At 40.8% G+C, this 23,000-nt stretch overlaps 1 protein-coding gene across 1 annotated transcript in view; it reads right to left on the bottom strand.

Annotated features, from left to right (window-relative positions):
- Nucleotides 1-23,000, bottom strand: part of TRAPPC10 (trafficking protein particle complex subunit 10) — a 46,280-nt gene that overhangs the window by 21,338 nt on the left and 1,942 nt on the right. Inside the window, exons 2-9 of the mRNA XM_079974664.1 lie at nt 8,468-8,549; nt 7,754-7,889; nt 7,228-7,424; nt 4,038-4,233; nt 3,486-3,597; nt 2,993-3,240; nt 1,789-1,935; nt 722-836 (exon numbers count right to left, since the gene is read on the bottom strand). Coding sequence (XP_079830790.1) covers nt 722-836; nt 1,789-1,935; nt 2,993-3,240; nt 3,486-3,597; nt 4,038-4,233; nt 7,228-7,424; nt 7,754-7,889; nt 8,468-8,549 — 1,233 coding nt within the window. The remainder of the gene's footprint in view (nt 1-721; nt 837-1,788; nt 1,936-2,992; nt 3,241-3,485; nt 3,598-4,037; nt 4,234-7,227; nt 7,425-7,753; nt 7,890-8,467; nt 8,550-23,000) is intronic.

The following is a 23,000-nucleotide window of genomic DNA, read 5'->3' as shown; positions in this document are numbered from 1 at the left end:
ATTAACATTAGGCAAGTCTGGGGTTTTCTATCTATGATTCAAACTCAAATGTGGGCTTTGATTTGCTCTTATTTTAGCACATCTAGCTGATATATCAAATATTCTGTCAGTGCAAAAAAATTAGTTCTGTTGGTTAGATCATGGTGCTGATAACACCAAGATTGCAGGTTTGATCCCTATATGGGATAGCTGTCTATTTCTGCATTGCAGGGGATTGGACTAGATGATCCTCGGGGTCCCTTCCAACTCTACAATTGTATTATTATTTATGTTAACAGGAACACAGTTCTACTCTTTATTTTCAAAGGATATGGTGATCTTTTAAATTTTCACTGTACAGCAAGACTAAAAGTGTCATTTAAAAACAAGCAGCGGCTACACACAGTTATCCGAAGGGATAGTACATCAAACACACAACGAGAAACTCTAATTACCAGCATCATTATGCTATTTGATTACAGAGTTACAAACTTCCTGTCCACCACTCCAGTAAGTATAGCATAAAAGAATTTCTGTGGTATTCAAAAATGGTCCAGATACATGCAATGTGGAGAATATTAATCCCTTTTCAGTATGAACATTTCAGTAGCCAACTGTCTCTGAACATGGATAACTTTGGCAAATACTGAAGCAAACAATAGTTGTCCATCAAAAGCATGACTGACATCAAGAGAACTTATTGGGCCTTCACATAGTTTCATAAAACATTTTCTGTAAATACCTGTTTCAGGGCGTTCAGCTCCAAGTCCCGCTAGAAGATCAACTGTTCGATTAAGATCTTCTGAGTTGGGCCCATTTTCTGACACAAGACCACATAGGTAACCCAGGGACTTCAACTGCAGAAATAAAAAGTTCTGACACTGTACTTCATGACAAGAGAAATGTGAAAACACTGGCTACATTTTTAACTCCCAAGTCACACAAAGAGTCTTGCAACACCTTACAAATTTATTTTGACAATTATAACTCCTCAAGAGCTGCTAAGTTTCTGTCTTTCCAGCAAATAACATCTATATTTCCAGAAAATAAATGTGAGCAACTGGTAAGAGTGGGATACCAGATGAAAGAAACCGTCTTAAACCTGACAGATTCATTTCAAACAATATTATAAGTCACATGTATGCATCGCCGCCCCAACACATCCAAAATCTTACAGGGCACCTGCAACAGAACTACCATACTGAGTTAGTCTGTTAGTTCTGCATTCTTTCTGAAACAGTAACCAACCAAATGCTTCACAGTATTTGCCTAATCTGCATAATCATGTAAAAACCCATTCCCCTGTTTGCAACCAGTCATATCCCAACATGGAGTTTATCACATGAAGGATCCAACTGCATCGTGTATCTTATAGGTCCTACACACATTGGATTGCAGACATGTACACCCCTATGCAAATACAATTGTCCAGTGTACGATGTGGAGAATAGACTGCCATGCTGAGCAGGTGGGCTAATCCCCTCACCCAATGTACCCATGAAAAACTACATTTGTATGAACATGCCAGGGTCTTGGGGGGGGGGGAGAGAGAGATTGTCAGCTAGACTGATGCAAGAAGTACAAAAGTTCATTATCTGGGAATGTAGCTAGTCAAATGTATCCTGGTACAGTGTTTGGTTAAGAAGTAAAATGAGTGCACTGACCTTGCAAACATTTGTCTGATCCGTTAGAAGCAGAACTTCAGTATCATATTGGCCTATCTCCCATTAAACAAAAGTTGTACTGTGATTGTAACTACAAAACTTTACCACTGACAGTTTGGCAACATGTATAACTCCCTTTGTTTACCTTTTCAGTGGCGTAACTCCATAAGCCAACTGTGTGGGAGACATTGGCATCAATCTGAGACCGATCACAGCAACCTTCTATTCTCTGCAAAACCTCCAAGCAGCTCAAGAAGACCCAACAGTCCAAAGCGCCAGGAGGAACAGAGACCTAAAGATAAGAACAACAAAGACATAGTTCAGACCCGACGTTTATTCTTATAAGGCAAAAAATGTATAGATTAGTACTAACGGCTTTTAACGGTGGGTTGCATGCAACACAAAGCCAGGTCTTGAGGACAATCTATCATCTCCTGCCAGACACCACAAACTTCCACACAAACTAACTAATCGCTTTCCAAAGGAGGCTCAAGTTCTTGCCACCCTAAACGACCCTTAAGCTCAGGGTTGGGAAGACTTCAGGTTTGCGGGATTTACTTTGAGTTTGTCTTTTTATTAGAACCCCAAGACCCAACAAAAAGAAGTCAGGTGCAAATAGTGTCAGGAGGCAATGTAAAACTATGAGCAGACACTCGGCTGGGATCAGAAATTTGTTTTTAGTAACAGAATTGAGCTCACAGTCCTTTCACACACAAAAATTTACTCCTGGTTCCCACCTCCACCAGCATTTCTCATCATAATAGACTTTAAATTTAAATAATAATAGCAATAATAAATATCTTTTGGTTGTAGCTATTGTTAAACGACCAGGAGTGTGAATCCTTGCTGACATACTTCAAATCACCCAGAAATCTACCCTCAGAGCCCAATCTCTCTTTTTTTGCCCACCCCTGTTTTTGGTCACTCTATAAGGTAAAGGTACCCCTGCCCGTACGGGCCAGTCTTGACAGACTCTGGGGTTGTGCGCCCATCTCACTTAAGAGGCCAGGGGCCAGCGCTGTCCGGAGACACTTCCGGGTCACGTGGCCAGCGTGACATCGCTGCTCTGGCCAGAGCCAGAGCCGCACACGGAAACGCCGTTTACCTTCCCGCTGGTAAGCGGTCCCTATTTATCTACTTGCACCCGGAGGTGCTTTCGAACTGCTAGGTTGGCAGGCGCTGGGACCGAGCAGCGGGAGCGCACCCCGCCGCAGGGATTCGAACCGCCGACCTTTCGATCGGCAAGCCCTAGGCGCTGAGGCTTTAACCCACAGCCCAGAGCAAAACAAGGAGCTAGGGAGGAAATTTAAGCATTAAATCACTTGATGGATTGATTTACATAAACTTACTTCAAGGAGCTTTAGCTCTTGCACACAGTTGTGGAGAAGTTCTAGTGCTCGCTGAGATACCTCCCACGGTCTCTGGAGAAAGATCAACAATGTGCACTGGCGAGAAAAGAGGTAACTGCGCAGGTCTAACAGAGTGGCTTCCTGGTTCTGAATCAGTTCTCTTTTCTCCATATCTATTGGCTTACGAAGAACCAGCCCGTTCCAGCTTCGCACCGGTTGGCAGAAAAAAGTCAGCCAGTTTGCGCCATCTATGCAAAACACACACAGTGAGAGGTAACGACACCTGGCACATTGAAGTAATGTGAATTAAGCTACACACATCCGTATGAAAGTTTTCTGTTGAATACACTTCTTATTACGGGGAAATAAAAAGTTTACACAATCAAGTGGATTATTTGTCACCCTTGGATTGCTCGAATTTAATTCTGCAAAGCAAAAGTCATCAGATCTCTTCATGGAAATGCTCAATTACACTTCTGATTTAACTACTTACCACCAGCTCCAAAGTTGACAACATACTGGGAGAACAGGGCATCCAGCTCATCATATTGCACAAGGGCATCCTCAAATTGCTGCAGCATTTCAAAGACAAAGGCCAATTCTTCCTTTTAATATATAAAGAAAAATTATGTTAATAGTTAGGGTGCAACAAAATGGAAGCAACAAAACTGTAGCAACAAAAAATGTACAGTACTTAGTATCTCCCCCCCCCCCCGCCCCGCCCCGGCAAAAATAACCGAAGACTACTCTTAGGAAATCAAGGGCCAATTTTTAAGAAAAGTCTTCACTCTTGAAAATGTGTTAATCTTGGTGGTACAAAGTGGGTACTGGTTTGCATCTTTAGATCCCTTTCCTATAAGCTCTGTGCAAGGTAACTAAATTGACTCATGCAAGAAAAATGAAACACTGAAACAAAAACTTTTTCTCATGATTTTAGCTCTATGCAATTTAAAGGAAACAGTTTAATGCAAACACACTGTTTGATGCAAGCAGTACAAGACTAGTTTTAAAAAGGTTTATTTTTCCATAGATTGCTTTACTATACCTGGACCATAAAATATTCACAAAAACTCCATCCTGGCTCCGTCCTCTTCTCCCTCAAAGTTCTCATGTCATCCTCAAATTTGCCAAGGTTTTTGGTAAAAGACATGAGAAGCAGGGTCCTGAGTTTTGTCAAGAAGGCATTCCAGGACTCCTGAGAGCGGGAAGAGTCTTTCAAGGGGTCAGATAGCACTACACATCTGTAAGGAGGAAAGAATCATAAAATCATATAAGCATACGAGTTGGAAGGGACCCCGAGGATCATCTAGTCCAACCCCCTGCAATACAGGAATATGCAGATGTCCCTTATGGGGGATCGAACCTGCGACCTTGGTGTTATCAGCACCATGCTCTAACCAACTGAGCTAGATTAATTAATATTTTGGTCAAGAATGGACAAATCAAATGGGATACCAGACTTGCTAGGAGGTTACTTTCTTTTTAGCAAGAATAATGGGGAAATGGTTTTATCACTTCACACCACCAGAGTCTCAAGGTGTTTTAAAATAATACCCTAAAAAAATCAATAAAACAAAACAAATGTAAAAGATTAAAAAGTGCTCCTCCTAAGACAAAGTGGAGGGGCCAACAAGCGACAACCCCTCTGCAGGGGAGAACCACCCAGTTTCAAGGTTTCAGTGTTGAAGGTTTTTCACAAGCAAAAACCCAAGACAGATCACTTGCACTGAAGTGTTATAAAGTAAAGAAGTAAAGAAAAAGGACACAGAGTGCTTAGAAGAGGTTTGGTCAAAAGGAACTCCTCAGAGGTACCTAAATAATATCCACATGTGGCATGATATGTGTGTGTGTGTACACAAACCTCTGTCCTCCTTCCAAAAATATCCCAATATTAGTAAAATAGGCCAGCCTGTTATCCAGGGTATCCAACTTTCCATTCTGATTAAGCCAATAAGAGAGCAGGCAGCAAAGGGATATCCAAAAACAGTGCCGCCTAAGGACACAACTTTAGCAATGGAGAGTGCAAATACGAGCTGCTTTGGTGCATCATTATTTCCTATCTAAGTGCCAAAGTGTGAGGAGAAAGACAAGGCTGAGAAAATGGCAAGACCCAAGCAAACCTGGCCTCTATTGGCAGCTCAAAAGGGGCCCTGTTAATATTAGCAATCCCACCCTGACCTGCATAGTAATATTAGGACTGTATTGACATGCCCCATGGTGCAAGGATGTTCACTTGAACAACAGGACTTACCCTCCCACCTTCCCATGCACCATCCCTAAATCTGCTCTGTAGGGTTGGGAGAGCGCCAGAACAGGAATCACTGCACTGGCCAAATGTTCTCCTTAGCACTATATTGGATTCCATCCCGCTTCCTACCAAAAGGCAGAAGCCTCTTGAGTGGACATTTCTTGCTGGCCCTGCTTTCTTCCAGAGGAGGAATCACAGAATTCAAGTCCAACCCCCCCTCCCCCCCGCAATGCAGGAATCTTTTGCCCCCTGTGGGGCTCAAACGCATGACCCTGAGATTCTTTAAGAGTCTCATGCACTGCAAACTGAGCTAGACTTAAATCTTTGCCACTTTGCTCTGTTCCTGGTTGAACAAGAATGTGAATTTTCATTTGGAAAGTTTTATGAAAGTGGTCAAACTGGAAGAAAGCCAATAGACTTATTTTTTGTTTCAAAATATTCTGAAATATTTTCTTTCACCAGCCTATTTTGCAACACTCACCAGTTACAAAACCCTGTGGTTTCTTCCTATCAAATGATTTCTAAGCATGGACTCCATGGAACTTAAACTTTGTGACCAATGACTTACACCCTAAGGAACTATGTGATTTGTCAGAGAGTAACAACAAGAGCTATTTCCACTGCAGGTTAAGTGTATGTTTTAAAGGTAAGGTAAAGGGACCTCTGACCATTAGATCCAGTTGCGGACGACTCTGTGCTTGCGGCGCTCATCTCGCTCTATAGGCCAAGGGAGCCGGCGTTTGTCCGCAGACAGCTTCCAGGTCATGTGGCCAGCATGACTGTATGTTTTATCCAAGTGCTAATTGGTCTAAGTTTTAAAGACAGACTAGAGTACAAATGTACATATATAAATATAAAAGTGAGCTGCCTCTGCCTAATTCCACCAATTCCCCACTTCCTCTTGTCCTACATGTCAGGCCTTTCCTGAGTGCCCCCTCAGGGAGCACTGAGGCTGCAGTAGAATAGTAGAAGCCATTTTGGCATATAAACAACATAGGAATGAATGGATGAAGGAAGGAAGGAAGGAAGGAAGGAAGGAAGGAAGGAAGGAAGGAAGGAACAAACAAACAAACAAACAAAGAACAGTGCAGGGAACTGTTTTGAGCATTCTTGTGCAACTGCAGCACTGAATAATGCCTAGTATGGAATCCTCTCAACTAATGTGGTATGTCCAGGTTTCTAATAAGCCCTTGTATACATATTCACACACTATATCGTTCTATAGCATGTGTTCCAAGTTACAAAATAAGTACAAACTAAAGGACTACTTCACATGTGTTAGAATCATTCTTAAAATAAGCAAGCAATTTTAAATCAGAGGTGTGGAACCTGTGGAGAGCCCAGCATTGCTTGATTACAATTTCAATCATCCCCAGCCACTTACTGAGGCTGACAGGAGTTGGAGCCCATGAATACCTGAATAAGTATCAGATCACTTGTAGAACAAGGTTATCTTTTACCCTCTCATAACTTACTAGGAAAAATTGGTTTGTTGATAAATACTAGATGATATCATTTAGAAGAGACTCAGAGTAATAACAAATATTCTTTCTAAGAGCTGCCACAAAGACACAAAATTTAAGCCATGTTTGACAGTATAACAATCTTAGTTATCTAGGATCCAAATTGTTTTTATAAGCATGTTGACAAGCACTAGACTTCTATGATGTTGGCAACATGCAAACATAATATCTGAAGCAGTCCCCCAGCATTTCTAATGGCAGGAACGGATCGAGCTCTGAAGCTTCTCTTTCCCAATATTTTTGGATATAACAAGGGTCCAACCTTACATTGCTAACATACATTGTGGATTCCAACTCTCACCAGCCCCAAATAGTACACCCAATGGTCAGAATGATGGGAGCTGCAGTCCTGCAACATGAAGAGGGCCCAAGATGCCCCACCCTTTCCTCAGATGAAAGACTATCAAAAGTTGTCCAGCTACAAATACAATAAATAAAAATTCTTAAGCTCCTGAATTACTTACCTGTCACTCTGCTTGTTACAGAAGTCATTTCTTATTTTATCTACTATAGATGTTCGGGGAAGGATGTTTGTTTTGTTTTTTTTCTTGGCATCACACTCTACCACTACAATTAACCAATCCATAGAGCTGTGAACTTTCAGAACATTCTGCCACTTGGTGATGTCATCTTTTACTGTAGCTTTGTACACTTCTGTGTCCTAAGGATATAAAAGATTAAACACAACATCAGGTTTACTGAAACATACTTGAAATGCTTTTTCCTGGAACGCCAGAGGGTGGGGAGTTCTAAAACTATCAAACTGAATGGGGGGGGGGGGCTCTAGTATTTTCACTTGACAGATCTCTCTGTAAAAGAGTCTTCAACAGTTTACTTTAAATACACACTGTTAACACTAGTTTTGCTAACTAGATGAGGCATAATTCTAGTTGGCACAGAGTTCCCCTTGCCCAACTATAAGAGAATGAAAAGTTAACTACAAATTACCTAGCTGTTAGTTCATGTTTTAAAACACACACCCGTACTTACACAGCATTCTGTCCAATATATATGGAGAAAGGGAAATGTCAGAAGAGCTTTGTTCCCTTCTTTAGGTAGTAGCTCTTCTTTAAATTGTACAAAATTAGATTCCAGATGAATCATCTTAGGAGCACGCCCATAAGATCTGAATAGTATATAGAACACGGATATTACTACACACAGAGCAAAGCTGAGAAAAAGAAAACATGTAGGGCAAATATATTGGCTATGGTAAGATGGCAATACTCAGTTCAGAAATCCAGATGCAGTAGTACAATGTATTTAAAAATTGTGTAAACTTATCTTCTCTTACAAAAAGCAAATCTGAACTTACAGAAGTTTTTAATGGAAGACGTTTCATTTTTTGTTTACCATTAACCTTATGAACAGTTAGAATAGGTAAATCCCTCATTTTCAAGTGATTTCTATTTACATTCTTCTATTATCTTAACACATATTCTATTCTGAAACAGGAATTATGTTTGCAGCTTCCACCCAAAACTTAGTTAACTACTTAAAAGTAGTTATACTTTTAAGACAATGAGACAGGACAAAGTAAAAGGTGTAACAATTAATTGCGAGCTACTTCACACCTCTGAAAACTTGCAATGTCTATTCCTTCTAAGTTTCTAAACTCATCTCAAGTCTTGTCAAGAGACTGCTAGAGGGCATCATTGCACTGATTCCTTGCCCAATGCATATAAAGAAGAAAAGTGGAACTACCTTCTCCATTCCATGGGCTCTCTTGGGAGTTGCTGAGAAAGTGTTGGATACAAAGAACTGAAGAGATTCTGATCACCAGCACCTGAGAAACAAAAATATAAAATTCTGATTATTGTGACTATTATCCATTTAAGTTTCAATTATTAGATGTTTTTTACAATATGCCTTAGCTATTGCCAGGTGTTGAACAAGAATCTAAAGGCAACATATATACATTAGGGGTTGTATTCAACATAGTTCTAAGGTGAACGTCCCATCAATGTAAGGATTTCTCGTTGCGTAATAGAACATTATCCCCTTCTCCTCCCACTGCGCCCCCTAAAATCTGTTCTGGGTGTCTCCCAACACCTCAGAGCAGATTTGGGGATGGCATTGAGGGCACGGGGAATCCCACTGTGCCAATGCTGATTCCTGCAACACCGCAACTAAGTTCACATAGAAGAAACATCTCGATATTGGATAGGTCACTTCCTAGCTCAGAGAATGGTTCTTACTAATTAGTTACCTATATCTACGATCTATAATGTCTTTGTCCACATGTTCCAAGCACTCCATTCTATCTCTCTCTTCCACCAGGTTATCAGGGTTTGCCTCCTCTCAGCACTCCACAAAACTGAGTTTTTGTGGAGATGTTCAGGGGCTCTTTTACCCCTTAGGGCTTTTTCCCTGCATAATTTTTGTACTTGGGTGTAACTCTGAATTATTCCAAGCCTGTACTTCTCTCTTGCATGTAGATGGTGTGATTTTGTCTACAAAAGCCTGAACACAGGAAGAGTCAGTATTAATATATGAAATAAAATCATAATCAATTGATAACTGATATTTAATTGGCTGCACTAAAAGTTTTCTAAACCCTACCATACCTATCATTTCAGAACATGCTAGATTTTGGCACAGGAAAAAATTACTGCAGCTTTGAGCTCTAATGGCGCAATTTGAATGTTTTTATTATTTAAAAAATCTGGGAAAAGTAATGGTAGAAAATGATCAGCTCTGTAATTTTTCAGTAGAAACTGTCCTTCCAACTACATTTTGCAGAGTACTTAAAACTGTAATAGCTTTTAAAACTTTGATTTGGAGGAAATGGATGCTGAATAGGAAAACTGTTTCTCATACCACATCATTTATGCTCTCCTTTTCCACCAGACTATGAGTCCAATGAAAATAAAATGCATGTGCAATAATCATCTCACTATTTCTTCAAATAAGTTTCTGTAAGGAGCAGCAATGTTCAGCTTACTATTATCTTTGCAATTATCAAGTAAGAGCCATTGCCAACATGTTAGAAATTCTCCAAATCAGTGTACTTCAGACTCTCTGCCAATAAAAGATTCACATTATGCCAGAATAATATTCTGCTCTGGCAATCCCTTGGATTTTTAAGAGCCCAGACCCTTGGATTTTAAAGAGACTAGTCACTGTCCTTCTGCAAACAGTTGAGAATGCTGGGGCTGTCCTGCCACCAGGCCTTTTAAACCAGCTACTGCACAGGGTGTTTTAAATCTCTTTTAGCTCTTACTTGTTTTACTCTCTGCTACCTGGGTTTTCAGCTACATCATATTATATTGTTTTCGTTATTAATTTTTAATTTGGCTTATTCCCCGAAGTAAACTGCCCCAAGAATTCTGTTATAAGTATGCCTATAAATAGCGAACAATAATGAAGTCAGCTATTACAATAGTGCTCCAATACTGTAGTCTTTTTCACAGGTAGGGGAGGGAAGGAGTAAAATACAGGGTTATGATGAGAAAACAAGGAAGAAAGCACAGAGTGGCTGTGTATCAGTTAAAGGGCAGATAGGATTACAAAGTTATTTTGCAAGGCTGGCAGATTAGGCTTTGGGAACAGAGGTTCATTAATGCTAAGTAAGGATTAACATAAAAGTTGTGGTCTTCCTGTAATAGTGGGAATGTGCACAAAGAGATATCTGTGTGATCAGTGGGATGTTCTAAACAAGGCAACCACAAAGCTGGAAAAGCAGGCAGTGGCACTTAGCATTTTGTCGGAAAAGAAGTGTAGCAATGTCGCCTAAGGCTGGGTTTGCAAACATCCTCTGTGTGAAACAAACCTCCAAAATTATGCATATAGAATAAGCTACATAATTTATTCTATTGGCAGAGGCCAAGAAGGAGCTATGGGCTGGAAGGTTACAACTACACAACTTGGAGAACTAACTGCACAAACAGTTTTACACTAAATCCAAATGCCGTAGCAAAGAACACCAAGATGGATGGAAAACTTAAGAAAGACTGAACATCAGGTGCTGCATGTTTGACAACTGCTCCTACATTTTCTACTAAAAGTCTCGTAACAAAAACACAAGTCAAAGATTGACACTTTGACACCACCTTTTGATTACTTTCGTTTTTTTCAGCTAAAATAATCCCTAAATCATCTTGTAATAAATTAATGCATCTCAAATTTTCAAATAATGCACAATTTCCATTTTGGACTTTCTCACCAGCTATTTTCAGATAATGGATGAAACTGTCAACTAAGGTTTTAAAATTATGTCACGACAATTTCTATGGGAGTCTTTAAAACCATCTCGTTTAAAAAACATTACTAAAAAGCATTAGACATATTCCCCAAGTGCATAGGGGACTTTTCCACAGAGTAATAAACTGCTGCATGTTCCCAATATGGGTTTGGAGGTCACCATGTGACACTTAAGGACACTTAAGGTCTTATGCAATCAAAGCTAGTTCCCTTTTGCTGTGAAGCAGCAAAGTGCTGGTATACAACCTATCAGTGTAACACACATATGTGAGCAGTTCCTTACTGGAACCCATTACCTCAGGCTTCTCAACATTTCCCTTAGACCCAGTTGCTATAGCCATCACCACTTACTGACAGGAGAGGATGTGAGATGCCTGATTAGTTTCTTATTCTTGCTTTGAGATGGTATCACTCCACCAACCCCGCCCCTCCTAAACCCAGGGGAAACTTTGGCAAATGCCAGTTCTCTAGCTGGGCCCACCATCATTATCCCTACCACCATCAATATAGCTCAGTTCAGTAGTAGAGGGTACCGGAAGGGGTGCATGGTATAAATAAATTCACTAGCATTCCCATCTGAATTACACTCATTGAAAGCAGTGTTCGAAATCAGTCCGAAACCACTTTAAACCAAGTGAAGATGCCTGGGCATCAGGAGGTGCATGCCTGGAGACTGTTTTCACACATTAATAACCCATCCTGTAGAATTCTATCAGATATATTTTATCTGCACAATCAGAATGAATTTCTAAAACTCTTTTTCTGAGCAGCCTGAGCAGCAGTAGTCAGCATTAAGAAAAAAGGCAGGAATAGGCCAATATATATGTGGACTGTTCCTGGATCAAGTGACTTTTCTCCTTTAAGTTCTCAAAATTCTTAACCTAGCTCAAGGTTGCCATCTGAACTAACCCGATGTTAAACTGATAATTAGTCAGTAAATCATTTGAAGAATACGACTTTATAGAGCTGTCTTGCCGAGAAATGGCAACTAGGCATTCTGTTTTGGCAACTGTAACCGTGGTTTAACCATTTTGGCGCCTAGCTTATATATCCGAGTTTCTAACACTGGAATGCACAACAGGAGCAAAGAACCCTGTGGTGTAGCTGCCTGGCTATTGCAGGGCTGATATGGAGAGAGCAATACAAATCTAGGAATCAACACTCAGCTGCTGCTGCTTCCCCACCTTAATTCCTTCTCCCTCCTTATTTTTAGACATCATGATATATTGCTATATTTATATTGCTATATAGCTGGTGATATATCATGATGTTGAAATCCTGATATTGCCAAGCCCTGGTGAGAATCAAAATGCTGGCAAGATGGTCTGATCCAGCAGGACTCTTAAAGCTGTTATGATACATCAAGTGTACTTTGCTCACGGTGCATACACTGGGAATCGGCTATAAATGTCAAGAAAACAGACATTTGCCCTACATTTTGATATGAGGACAAGACAATAACGAAACACACAAATTACTGTTCTGCAAACAGAAAAGTTTATTGCAGAAGGGAATGCAATCCAACGGCTGCTCCCCATGGAGGAAAGGGAGGCGATTTTCTCCAACTCCCCCTATCAATCCCCCACATTATCTGACATAGAGGGGATCCCCAAATCTCCAGAGCAGATTTTCAGGGGGCAAGGAGAAGGAGGAATCAGCAAAAAAAAAATCAGCTCCCCACCCGCTTCCTCTAGCAGTAGGTTCCTGTAAGCAAATTACATTCACAGGAACTCTGGATGCAGGCCACTATGTGTTAGTCACCAGAGGAGGAGGGGAGGAGAAATCAGCAGTCAAATATATTTACATTTGCAATAGAACAGAAACAAGTAATAATATATAGCATAGTAGACAACTCCAGATGTTGCTGAACTCCATCTATCAGCCAATGGTCAGCGATAATGGAAGCTGGAGTCCAACAGCACCTGGAGGGTACCACACTGTGCTAGCCGTCTTGTTATAGTTCAACCAGCAAGCCCAGGAAGCTCTCACCCTAGCAGGGAGCGCTGCAATTGCTGCCGCCACCAGCAAGCCACACGTGCACTTCTTTGTTGTGTCTCAGGTCTCAGGTGTGCCTGGGTTTGCAAGGCCTTCAACACAGCAGGTTTGAAACAGGTACGTAGAGTAGAAGTTTTGTGGTGAAGTGGTAGCTAGGTCATATGTTATTTGAAATTTGGTCATAATCAGGCTTGAGGATCAAGTCCCTAGCCTGTACAACCATGGCACAGGGGCATTCATTAGTTTTGCTGCCCCAGAACTCTCCAAAGCATAGGCATCATAATCCTTCTGAACACACCAGGCTTTAGTGACCAGATTAAATTAGTACAGTATTTGATAGCTCTACACTGATATTTTAAATGTGTACTATTTTTGTCTTTGGTTCTAATGGGATTTTATTTTATTCTGCTGCTTTTTGTGTTATATGATTGATTTTACCACTGCTTTTTATGAAAACTGTGTTGCTGTTTCATCTTAATGCTCTGTTAAGAAAAATGTTAGTCTGCAGACTAGCTTTAGGTTTCTTGTACTATTTTTATGATAAGTTTGTGCTACTAGTGTTTTCAATGATAAGATTAGATTTTCTTAAAGTGACTGTATTATGTTTCAGGGCTGCAAGTTGCTTTAGATGCTCTTTGGCAGAGATGTGATTCATGAACAAATACATAAAACAGTACTGTCTGACCAAAATACCTGAAACAGAACTGGCTAGAAATCTAAAAAAGATTTAACATTACTTTTAGGTATTTTCTCTTTATTTGAAAGCATTAAAGGAGGACATACATCATCAATTTCATTCTTGCACATTTGTAAAACTGATCACTGAGCAAGTGATTGTGAAGGCAATGTTGCAACACTACATGCAAAATACCTACATACTTAGAATAAGAAAAAGGGCACAAACACTAGTTTACAGAAGAACAGACAGGAGCACTCCAAATGCAAAAATAAAAAATAAAAGCACTCAGTATCTATTACATTCCAAGAAATAGCTATTTTCTGTTGATTTCAACTATTGACATTATTAGTAGCAACAGATAAAAATAGAATTTTTAGCATTCCCCTGAAGAATTTCACAGCTCAACCTAAGAAGTTTACAACAACTTGGTATTTCACCTTTTCTGAATAGTCTGCAGAAGTGCAGCACGCAGAGGAGAAGCATTCCTCCACAGTCTCTTCTTATCACCCCTGTATACTTGAGTGTTCTATATTTGGCGCTTTATATGTGCAATGTGAAAATCTCAAATGGGAATTTTGGTTTATAGAGGCCGTTCCAATTTCAATGTTAAGTCTATGGTTCCTGGACCGACCTTCTCTCATATAGTAGCTTAACAGCTAATTGTTGTCCCACATCAGATTTAACTGCTGAAATACAGGTTTGTAGGGTACACAGTCAACAAGATTAATAAGAGAAATGTATATTATCAGTTTCTAGGGACAAGATGTCTAACTGGAGGCAATGGAGAAAAATCTTACACCGAACACGTGGGATACTCACGGGTATTCTTGCACCAAATACATTTCTCATAAGAAGAGCTCCTGAAAAGGTGGCACACAGTAAGCCTGCAACTTATGCAGATAAAACTTGTGTGCATTCAGCTCTATGCGCTTGGAAGAATTAAAAGAATTAAAAGGGAGTTGGATGGGAGTGGGTATCTGGGGGGAAAGACAATTATACCTGCCACTACATCCAATGTGTTTCAATTATACACAATTTTGGCTTTAGGCATGAATCCCAGAATATACCCCCTGTGTAAGCTGAGGCTTACTGCATTGACACTGTAAAATAAATAGACTACCAGTAGTGTCATCTGTTACACAGGGGCAAGCCGGGATATGTGCCTAGCAGCCACTCTCCTGCCTCCTCCTGCTTATTGTAACTGGTCCTTTCAGAACAAATGATCTTACAGTATAGTAAGTGTGATGAGTGATGAAGAAGCAGCACCCCTACAAAATAGGAGTGCTGGATGTTCTTCCTCCAGTATTCTGCACTGCTGGCATGTTCTGCAAGCAGTGCTCTGCTTCTGTTCATGGTATACTATCATTGCACGTGGCTTCTGTCTTTAAATATAAAATTTACCTATTTAGTATCAACTTTACTCCACTGGTGTAGTGAAGGCTGAGGATTGAAATTTTCAATTTAAAAATCCAGAGCACTCTAGGAGAAGCTAGGAACTGCCTATGGGATAACTTGTTCACAACACAGCAAGAGGCTTCTAGCATGAGCCCAACCATTGTTTAAAGGTTTCTATGAATGAACCAAACATAGTTTCGTTCTATTCACGTCCCCAAGCAAAGCAAATTCCAAAGAAACAGTCTGTTCCTTTTGGATGATTACTGGAAACTTACATCTGTACAATTCGATTTATGTACATGGGAACAACTGAGCAGGTATTACAAGGCTGGAGAAGCAAGAAAAACAGTAGGAAATACTTGCCTCTGAGCTGCCACACCCTAAATCCCCCGAACTGATTTGCCAACCAGTGATCTCTTTTCAGCCTTTCAAATGGATCCAAAACTCAAAATGTCTGAGTTTTCAGATTTACTGCTCCACACAAGCTCACATTCAGTTGGCAAGTCAGTTTCATAGTCTCTTTACACTGTGAAAGTGGGCATGTGAACTTACCAAGCCAATGTTACGTGCTGACAATTAACTTTCATGGAAAGTCGTCAAATCATGCCAAATGTAAAGGAACAATTTGAACAACAGAACAGCATGGATCATCATCCCATTAACATTTAACCAAGCATTCCATTCCAGAGGGAATGTGCAAAATTATTGGATTCTTGTTCAGGTCTGCCGAAGATTCCATGAGTTGCCATGCCCATCTCTTGGAGCAGCTGAGGTAGTTGACTATTGCTGCTAAGCTTTGTAAGTGATTTCGGTTCTGTATTGTTTTATTAAATGTATTGCTATATACCTTTATGTCGTTAGTCACCCTGTGCTCCTGTTTGGAGGAGGATCATGATACAAAAACAGCGTAATAAATTATAAATTAAGAAAGATGCATTTTTAAAAAATATTCTGTTTTACTAGCAGGCGCTAAACTGACACACAGAAAATAACTCAGATAAATTTTCTCATAGGACACAACAAAGTTAATAAGACAAATTCAGCAGACACAGCATGGCTGTAACAGAATCAACATCCTGGGGTGCTCAAAAAGAATCCACTCTATGAGTTTATGTAATCAGAAATCAATGTTTTCGTGTCTGTAATTTTCTAACATCTAATATCTAAACAGGCCCACTAGGACAAATCTCTGCCTTTGCCAGCTTGCACAACTTGCTGAAAATCTGAGTTTTAAACTTTTGAACACTACGCTAAGAGTAGATTCTAATATTTTCTTCCAAGGGAGTGTTTTTGGAAAGACTCTCATGTGCAAACCCTCAGGGAAGTAAAAGGCCACATAGATTTTTCCAGCAAAGACTCACATGCAAGAAACAGCATTCCAGAAGCACTCCCAGTGAGAAAACATTACACTAGGTTCACACCAAACCGAAGAATTCAAATAGGCTAAAAATAATGTTGAGCTCGTACAATTTAGTAGTAGCATCTAGGAATCTGAAATATTTCTTCTGAATGTGTACTCAAAAATTACTGCTACATTTAAAGCCGGACGCAGGTGGCGCTGTGGGTTAAAGCCTCAGCGCCTAGGGCTTGCCGATCGAAAGGTCGGCGGTTCGAATCCCTGTGGCGGGGTGCGCTCCCGCTGCTCGGTCCCAGCGCCTGCCAACCTAGCAGTTCGAAAGCACCTCCGGGTGCAAGTAGATAAATAGGGACCGCTTACCAGCGGGAAGGTAAATGGCATTTCCGTGTGCGGCTCTGGCTCTGGCTCTGCCTCTGGCCAGAGCAGCGATGTCACGCTGGCCATGTGACCCGGAAGTGTCTCCGGACAGCGCTGGCCCCTGGCCTCTTAAGTGAGATGGGCGCACAACCCCAGAGTCTGTCAAGACTGGCCCGTACGGGCAGGGGTACATTTACCTTTACCTTACATTTAAAGCCAGCATTGTGCCTCTTTGTTTGGTCCTAACTTTCATTCATTTCAAAGCTGCCACATTTTAAGTTTCAGCTGCAGCTGAAGGACAGTGTTTGGTAGAACTGTTCATGACCCCATTGCTATCGTATAACCCCTTGACTCGACTTTCAAAAGGGTTTCATTTATTTCTACTTTACCTTCAGTGCTAATCTGAGCTCGTACAATAAATTAACTTTCTGGACACCAATGGTTCAACTATTTAGTGAATGGCAAATAGCTTTGAACATAATTAAGAGATGAACCAATGGCCCAAAACCCCAAACAGAGCTAAAGTTTCTTCTCCTTAGTACAGGCAACTCCCACTTTGTGTGTGTTCAAGGCACGTGCAACTGCTGATGTGCACACCATTTTCAGTCCTGGGAGTGGGTGGAGGCGGAACGTACGTGCACTATAACCCAGAATGCAACACCCATGAAAACGAGGATGCAATAATCTGATTGCTTGTGTCTTCCCTCCCCATTTTTTTTCTTTTTACGTTACAATATATAAGGTTGTGCATCTTCAAGCACAGGCTATACAGTGGTAAAAGGTAAAGGTAAAGGTACCCCTGCCCGTACGGGCCAGTCTTGACAGACTCTGGGGTTGTGCGCCCATCTCACTTAAGAGGCCAGGGGCCAGCGCTGTCCGGAGACACTTCCGGGTCACGTGGCCAGCGTGACATCGCTGCTCTGGCCAGAGCCAGAGCCAGAGCCGCACACGGAAACGCCGTTTACCTTCCCGCTGGTAAGCGGTCCCTATTTATCTACTTGCACCCGGAGGTGCTTTCGAACTGCTAGGTTGGCAGGCGCTGGGACCGAGCAGCGGGAGCGCACCCCGCCACAGGGATTCGAACCGCCGACCTTTCGATCGGCAAGCCCTAGGCGCTGAGGCTTTAACCCACAGCGCCACCTGCGTCCCTTATACAGTGGTACCTCGGGTTAAGTACTTAATTCGTTCCAGAGGTCCATTCTTAACCTGAAACTGTTCTTAACCTGAAACACCACTTTAGCTAATGGGGCCTCCCGCTGCCGCCGTGCCACCGGAGCACAATTTCTGTTCTCATCCTGAAGCAAAGTTCTTAACCCGAGGTACTATTTCTGGGTTAGCGGAGTCTGTAACCTGAAGCGTATGTAACCCAAGGTACCATTGTATTGTTGTTTAACCTTAAGTTTAAATAACGGAAATACATGCCTTCAGTTACCAGCTGGAATACAGCACACAAGTCACTCTCTAGTGGCTTTCAAGCATTTTTGCTTCAGGTAACATTTTCCATGCCAAAAAGCCTGCCAGACTGCCACACAACCCCCTACACCAGGACAGCAGTCGTCTCCTAGTGCAAGGGAAGAATTCCAGGCAAGGGAACTCGACAATTCTCTCCAAACTTCAGAGAACATGAGTTTCCAAGGAACACAATATCTTATGGGACCAAACATGCCCCAGTCCTCACTGAAATTTAATACACACACCTGAATGACTTATAACTCATAAACCTACAACAGAAGCAAACTGAAAAAAATGCTAGACTTGGACCCAGGGAAAACATACATCTGCCAATCTGTGGAGTTGACTGAACACTTTTGTACTTTCAAATTATCTACAACAACCCTAGAAAATATTTGCATTCCTATTTAGTTCTATTTCCACCTTCTCAAATTGGTTTTTCTCCCATTTGTGCATAAACATGAGTTACAGTTGTATTCCACTTCTTAATAAGTTTCATTCTCAGAAACTAACTGCATTCAGACACAATGCTGGCCACTGTTAACATGCTCAAGCATTTCTCATTTCCTTGAACAGAGAAACAAATCACAGAATGGCTGGCTTAGTGTTTTGTCCAAACCAACACTTGTGGTTTATTTCTCTTGATCTGAAGCCAAGGTTTGTTCTTAGCTTCCCAATTGTGGTTTATTTGAGAGAAACAAACCACAGGTGCTGGTTGAGACTGGACTGGTCACTGTGTGGTTTGTTCCCCCTCTTAACTAAGCATGGAGCAAGATAGCACCAACATGCTGCCACCACTCACACACAATCTAATCTGCCTAACTTTGACTAGTGTCAGCCTGCCAAATTTATTTGCTAAAAACTATACAAAAAACACAAACTATACTCATGCATGTTTTTGCACAGGTGGCTTTGCCTTACATGCAAATGAAACCACTGACTCTTGACTACGAATGTTCACAAACAGTCACCAATGCTTATTTTCTTTTTTATTGCAAAATTAACACAGTTGCTCTTCTGGAATTTGTACAGCTGTACACACTGTATTTGGAATTCACAATAACTAAACTGTTATCACTCAGAATTCACCAGAACATGCCACACTGTAGCAAACATATTTACAGAGTTCAGCATGCAACAGAAAAACATTAACTCCACTTACACAGACAAGCTAATGTTCTGATGGTTCTAAACAGTTTTTGGTTACCAATTTTAGAACTTTTCAAATAATAAAATGCTACAAATACAGAATTTCTTTCTCTAAAAAATTATATCCAAGGTGTTTGGTTTTATCAAACTAGCCAAAAGAGAACTGCAGTATTTCTAACTTACATTTCTCAGTTTAAACAATGGGATAGCATGGACGCAATCTAGGGCATGATATTAAAACAAGACAAATTTAGTTTAGCTCTTGCCGTAGGTACTCAGGATTGCACTTCCAACATGTATTTGTAATTCAAACAGATTACTTATAGTGAGAAACTTCACAAACCAAATAATTTTGATATTCTCAACAAATTAACAGTGCAGCCTAGTCCTTGAGTTATACTGCCTATGTGACAATGGAATTAATATGTAATCTCTTGTGCTGGAATTACTCCAAGTTACACCAGCACTGTGAAGTTGTGATAGCATAATGACATTCTGTGTTAGAAACTCAGTTATATAAGCTAGGTGCCAAATGGCACCTTGAACCCAGGTTACGGTCGCCACAACAGAATGTCTATTTGCCAGGGGGTTGGATGACCCTCGCAGTCTCTTCCAACACTACAATTCTATGATCTAAACTACACTGCTTGACTGTAGCTTGCTCTTACAAACAATTCACTTGTTCAAGTATGCAAGAAGGAGAAACACACACAGTGGAAATGGAAATGATATTACCTACAGACTAAGGCAGAGGTTTTTAAACTATGGTTTGTGAGTTCCATTTGGGTGGTCTGTGGAAAGTCTGCAGCACATTCAAATGTATCTGTAGTCAGCCCTGCACTTACTTTCCTTGATGTGATTATGGAGGACTGTGTATGAGTCAGCTGGCTTGATAGAGATGTCAGTTGCCAACCTGGCATCTAGATGTCTCCATGTAGTCGCAATTGGACCCACTCCAGTAGCAAAACATGCCTGGCAAACTTCGAACACTGGTGACATTACAATACTGTTAAGTCAGCACAGTATAACAGGTAAAGATGAAGACATACTGGAGGAGGATCAGAGTAGTGGCCAGCTTAATCCTGAAGCTCAGGCACTGTTCCTGCATCCTCGTCTAGCATAGTTAGACCTACAAAGCTAGTATAAATAAAAACATTCTCACTGGAGTGAATGGAGAGCCACATTATACTATCCTCTCTCACAATGTGAGTACTGTATAGGATACTCTTGGAATGGTCTATAGCCACAAGCAATAAATATTTAAATGCTAGAGTAAACAAAGGTATACATCCCAACCAATTAAGATGAGTGGCATGGGCTATGTCTATGGATTTCAGAACTGTTAGCATACAAGAGGCTAAGGGAAACTTGGTGATGGGAACAGTGGTGTAATGACACTATACAAAGAAAGTACTTTAGACAAAATAACAAACAGCCAAGGATGACACCCAAGCATCCAGGAAAGAGCAAATGGATAACACTTATGATCTCAGACCTCTTACAGTTACTCCACTTCAGAACAAAAACAAACACTCATCAAAAACTCCAAGTTGCAACTAGAACTCCAAAGCAAAGCATGCTCACAGGTAAGAAACAGACTGCCAAAACCTTAGCCATAGTCCTTCAGTTCCCATAGTCACCCCAAGGAATGCAGAGAATTCCTATAGCCACAGATCACCTACTAATCCCCTTGCAATATGGAAAAATTGGGGTATACTAGCTAAAGAATCCCTGTCCTGTCTTAATCAACACAGCTCTGGCTCTCATTTGCATCTGCTGGTCCCAGGGAAGCAGTATAAGGTGTCTGGAAGTGTGATGGATGAGAGCAGGCTAAGATTAGACAGAGGAAGTGTGGGAATATAAATCTTCTGATCTAGGTGAAGTACAGGCAACTCCCCATTTGAACAGGAGATGCGTTCCAAGTCACTGCACAAGTCAGCCGTTGCGTTTAAGTCTGTTCTGCCCCCCCCCCCCCAATTCCAGGGTTGAAAAGCAGCACACACATCAGCAGTCTCATGCAAAATGGTTGTTCCCTAAACATAACTAATAATGGATGGTATTGCACTCCTCCTGAAGGCCAAACATACAGCTTGGGAGTTCCTCTCAAATTCTATATTATCTATGGCAGTGCAGGTTGCATTGTTCCTAGGACAGCCTTTACCAGTTTTGTCTGATTTGGCAGTTGCACCTCTTCTACTAAAGTGGTTATTCCCTTTAAAGCCTAAATTGTTTGAAGGACTACATATACAACCTCTAAAACTGGCCACAGAGCCCTTTATTGCAGACCCACAATCAAGATTAAACTTCACTGCTGTGAAACGCCACCTCATGGAATGAACCAACCCCTATTTGCCAGCTTCTTCAGCCTCTTTTAAATGGGCCATAAATACCTTTTTTATTTCAGTCTGCCTTCCACTGTTGATGTTGGTCTGAAGTTTTAAAACTGTTACTGCTCTGTGTTTTACTTTTGCTGACAGGTTCAAAGTTCACATCCCCTTCCCCCTTCAGTCTTATCTGAATATAATAACTATGGCAATTTGGAAAGATGAAAACTCTGGATGGAGTTATATTTGAGTGCCCCTCTCTTGCCAACAATTGACTTTCTTATAAAATGAATCATAAACTCTGGTGCCAAGAGTTAAAACATGGTGAGATTTGAGAAGTATCCTGCTGGTCCAGGAAGTTACCCAAGTTCTGAAGCTGCGTTCTTCTACGCTTATGTAAAAAGTAGTTATAGCACAATCCTGTGCTCACTTAACTGGGAGTAAGCCCTATTAGACTCAATGTTCAATTAAAATCTCAAATTAAATGAGACGTATGAAAAACATTTTCAGAACCAAAGAACAAAGTGGTTAATACGTACTTCACAGAAAGCAGTGAAGTCCGATTTTCAATGTAATCGTATGCATGTTTACTCAGAAGTAAGTCCCAGTGACTTCAACAGAGCTTACATCTACAGAAGTGTGCATAAGATTGCAGCCTCCAACTATCAGTTTTACTATCATTAGTATACACCAGAAATGTGAAAAAAGCAACCTTTTTAAAAGTGCTAAAATATATATTTATTAAAAGGTGATCTGCAATACAGTGGAGTGTAGATTAGCAAGTATCTGGCAGAAACATAGATGTTGAACCTTATATCCATACTCAAGAAAACAATGCTTGCATGACATCATAAGAAATTACAACTGACAGTTGAATCCACAATCCATATAAACTTAAGAATGATCTGAGAGCTGGTGAAGTGAGCAGGGACATCCCTAAGATTACATGTTTCTAAGCCATACATTTCCCAGTTGGCATAAGGCACATGCATATAAAGACACACAGTCTTCAATATGGGCACAATAATATCCTTACTTACCTTTCAGGGTCATTGCATAAAATGTTGAAATAGCACATATGTAGTGTTTTGAACACCCTAGAATGTTTTATAAATGCTGATTTTATATATGCAAATTTATTTTGTACATTTACACACATATATACAGTGGTACCTCAGGTTACATACACTAACCCAGAAATAGTACCTCGGGTTAAGAACTTTGCTTCAGGATGAGAACAGAAATCACGCTCCGGCGGCGGCGCGGCAACAGGAGGCCCCATTAGCTAAAGTGGTGCTTCAGGTTAAGAACAGTTTCAGGTTAAGA

This window comes from Podarcis cretensis (genome assembly GCF_951804945.1).
Source record: "Podarcis cretensis genome assembly, chromosome: 4".
Lineage (NCBI taxonomy): Eukaryota > Metazoa > Chordata > Lepidosauria > Squamata > Lacertidae > Podarcis > Podarcis cretensis.
Note: the sequence above shows the minus strand (reverse complement) of the source record. Positions and strands in the feature narration are given on the sequence as shown.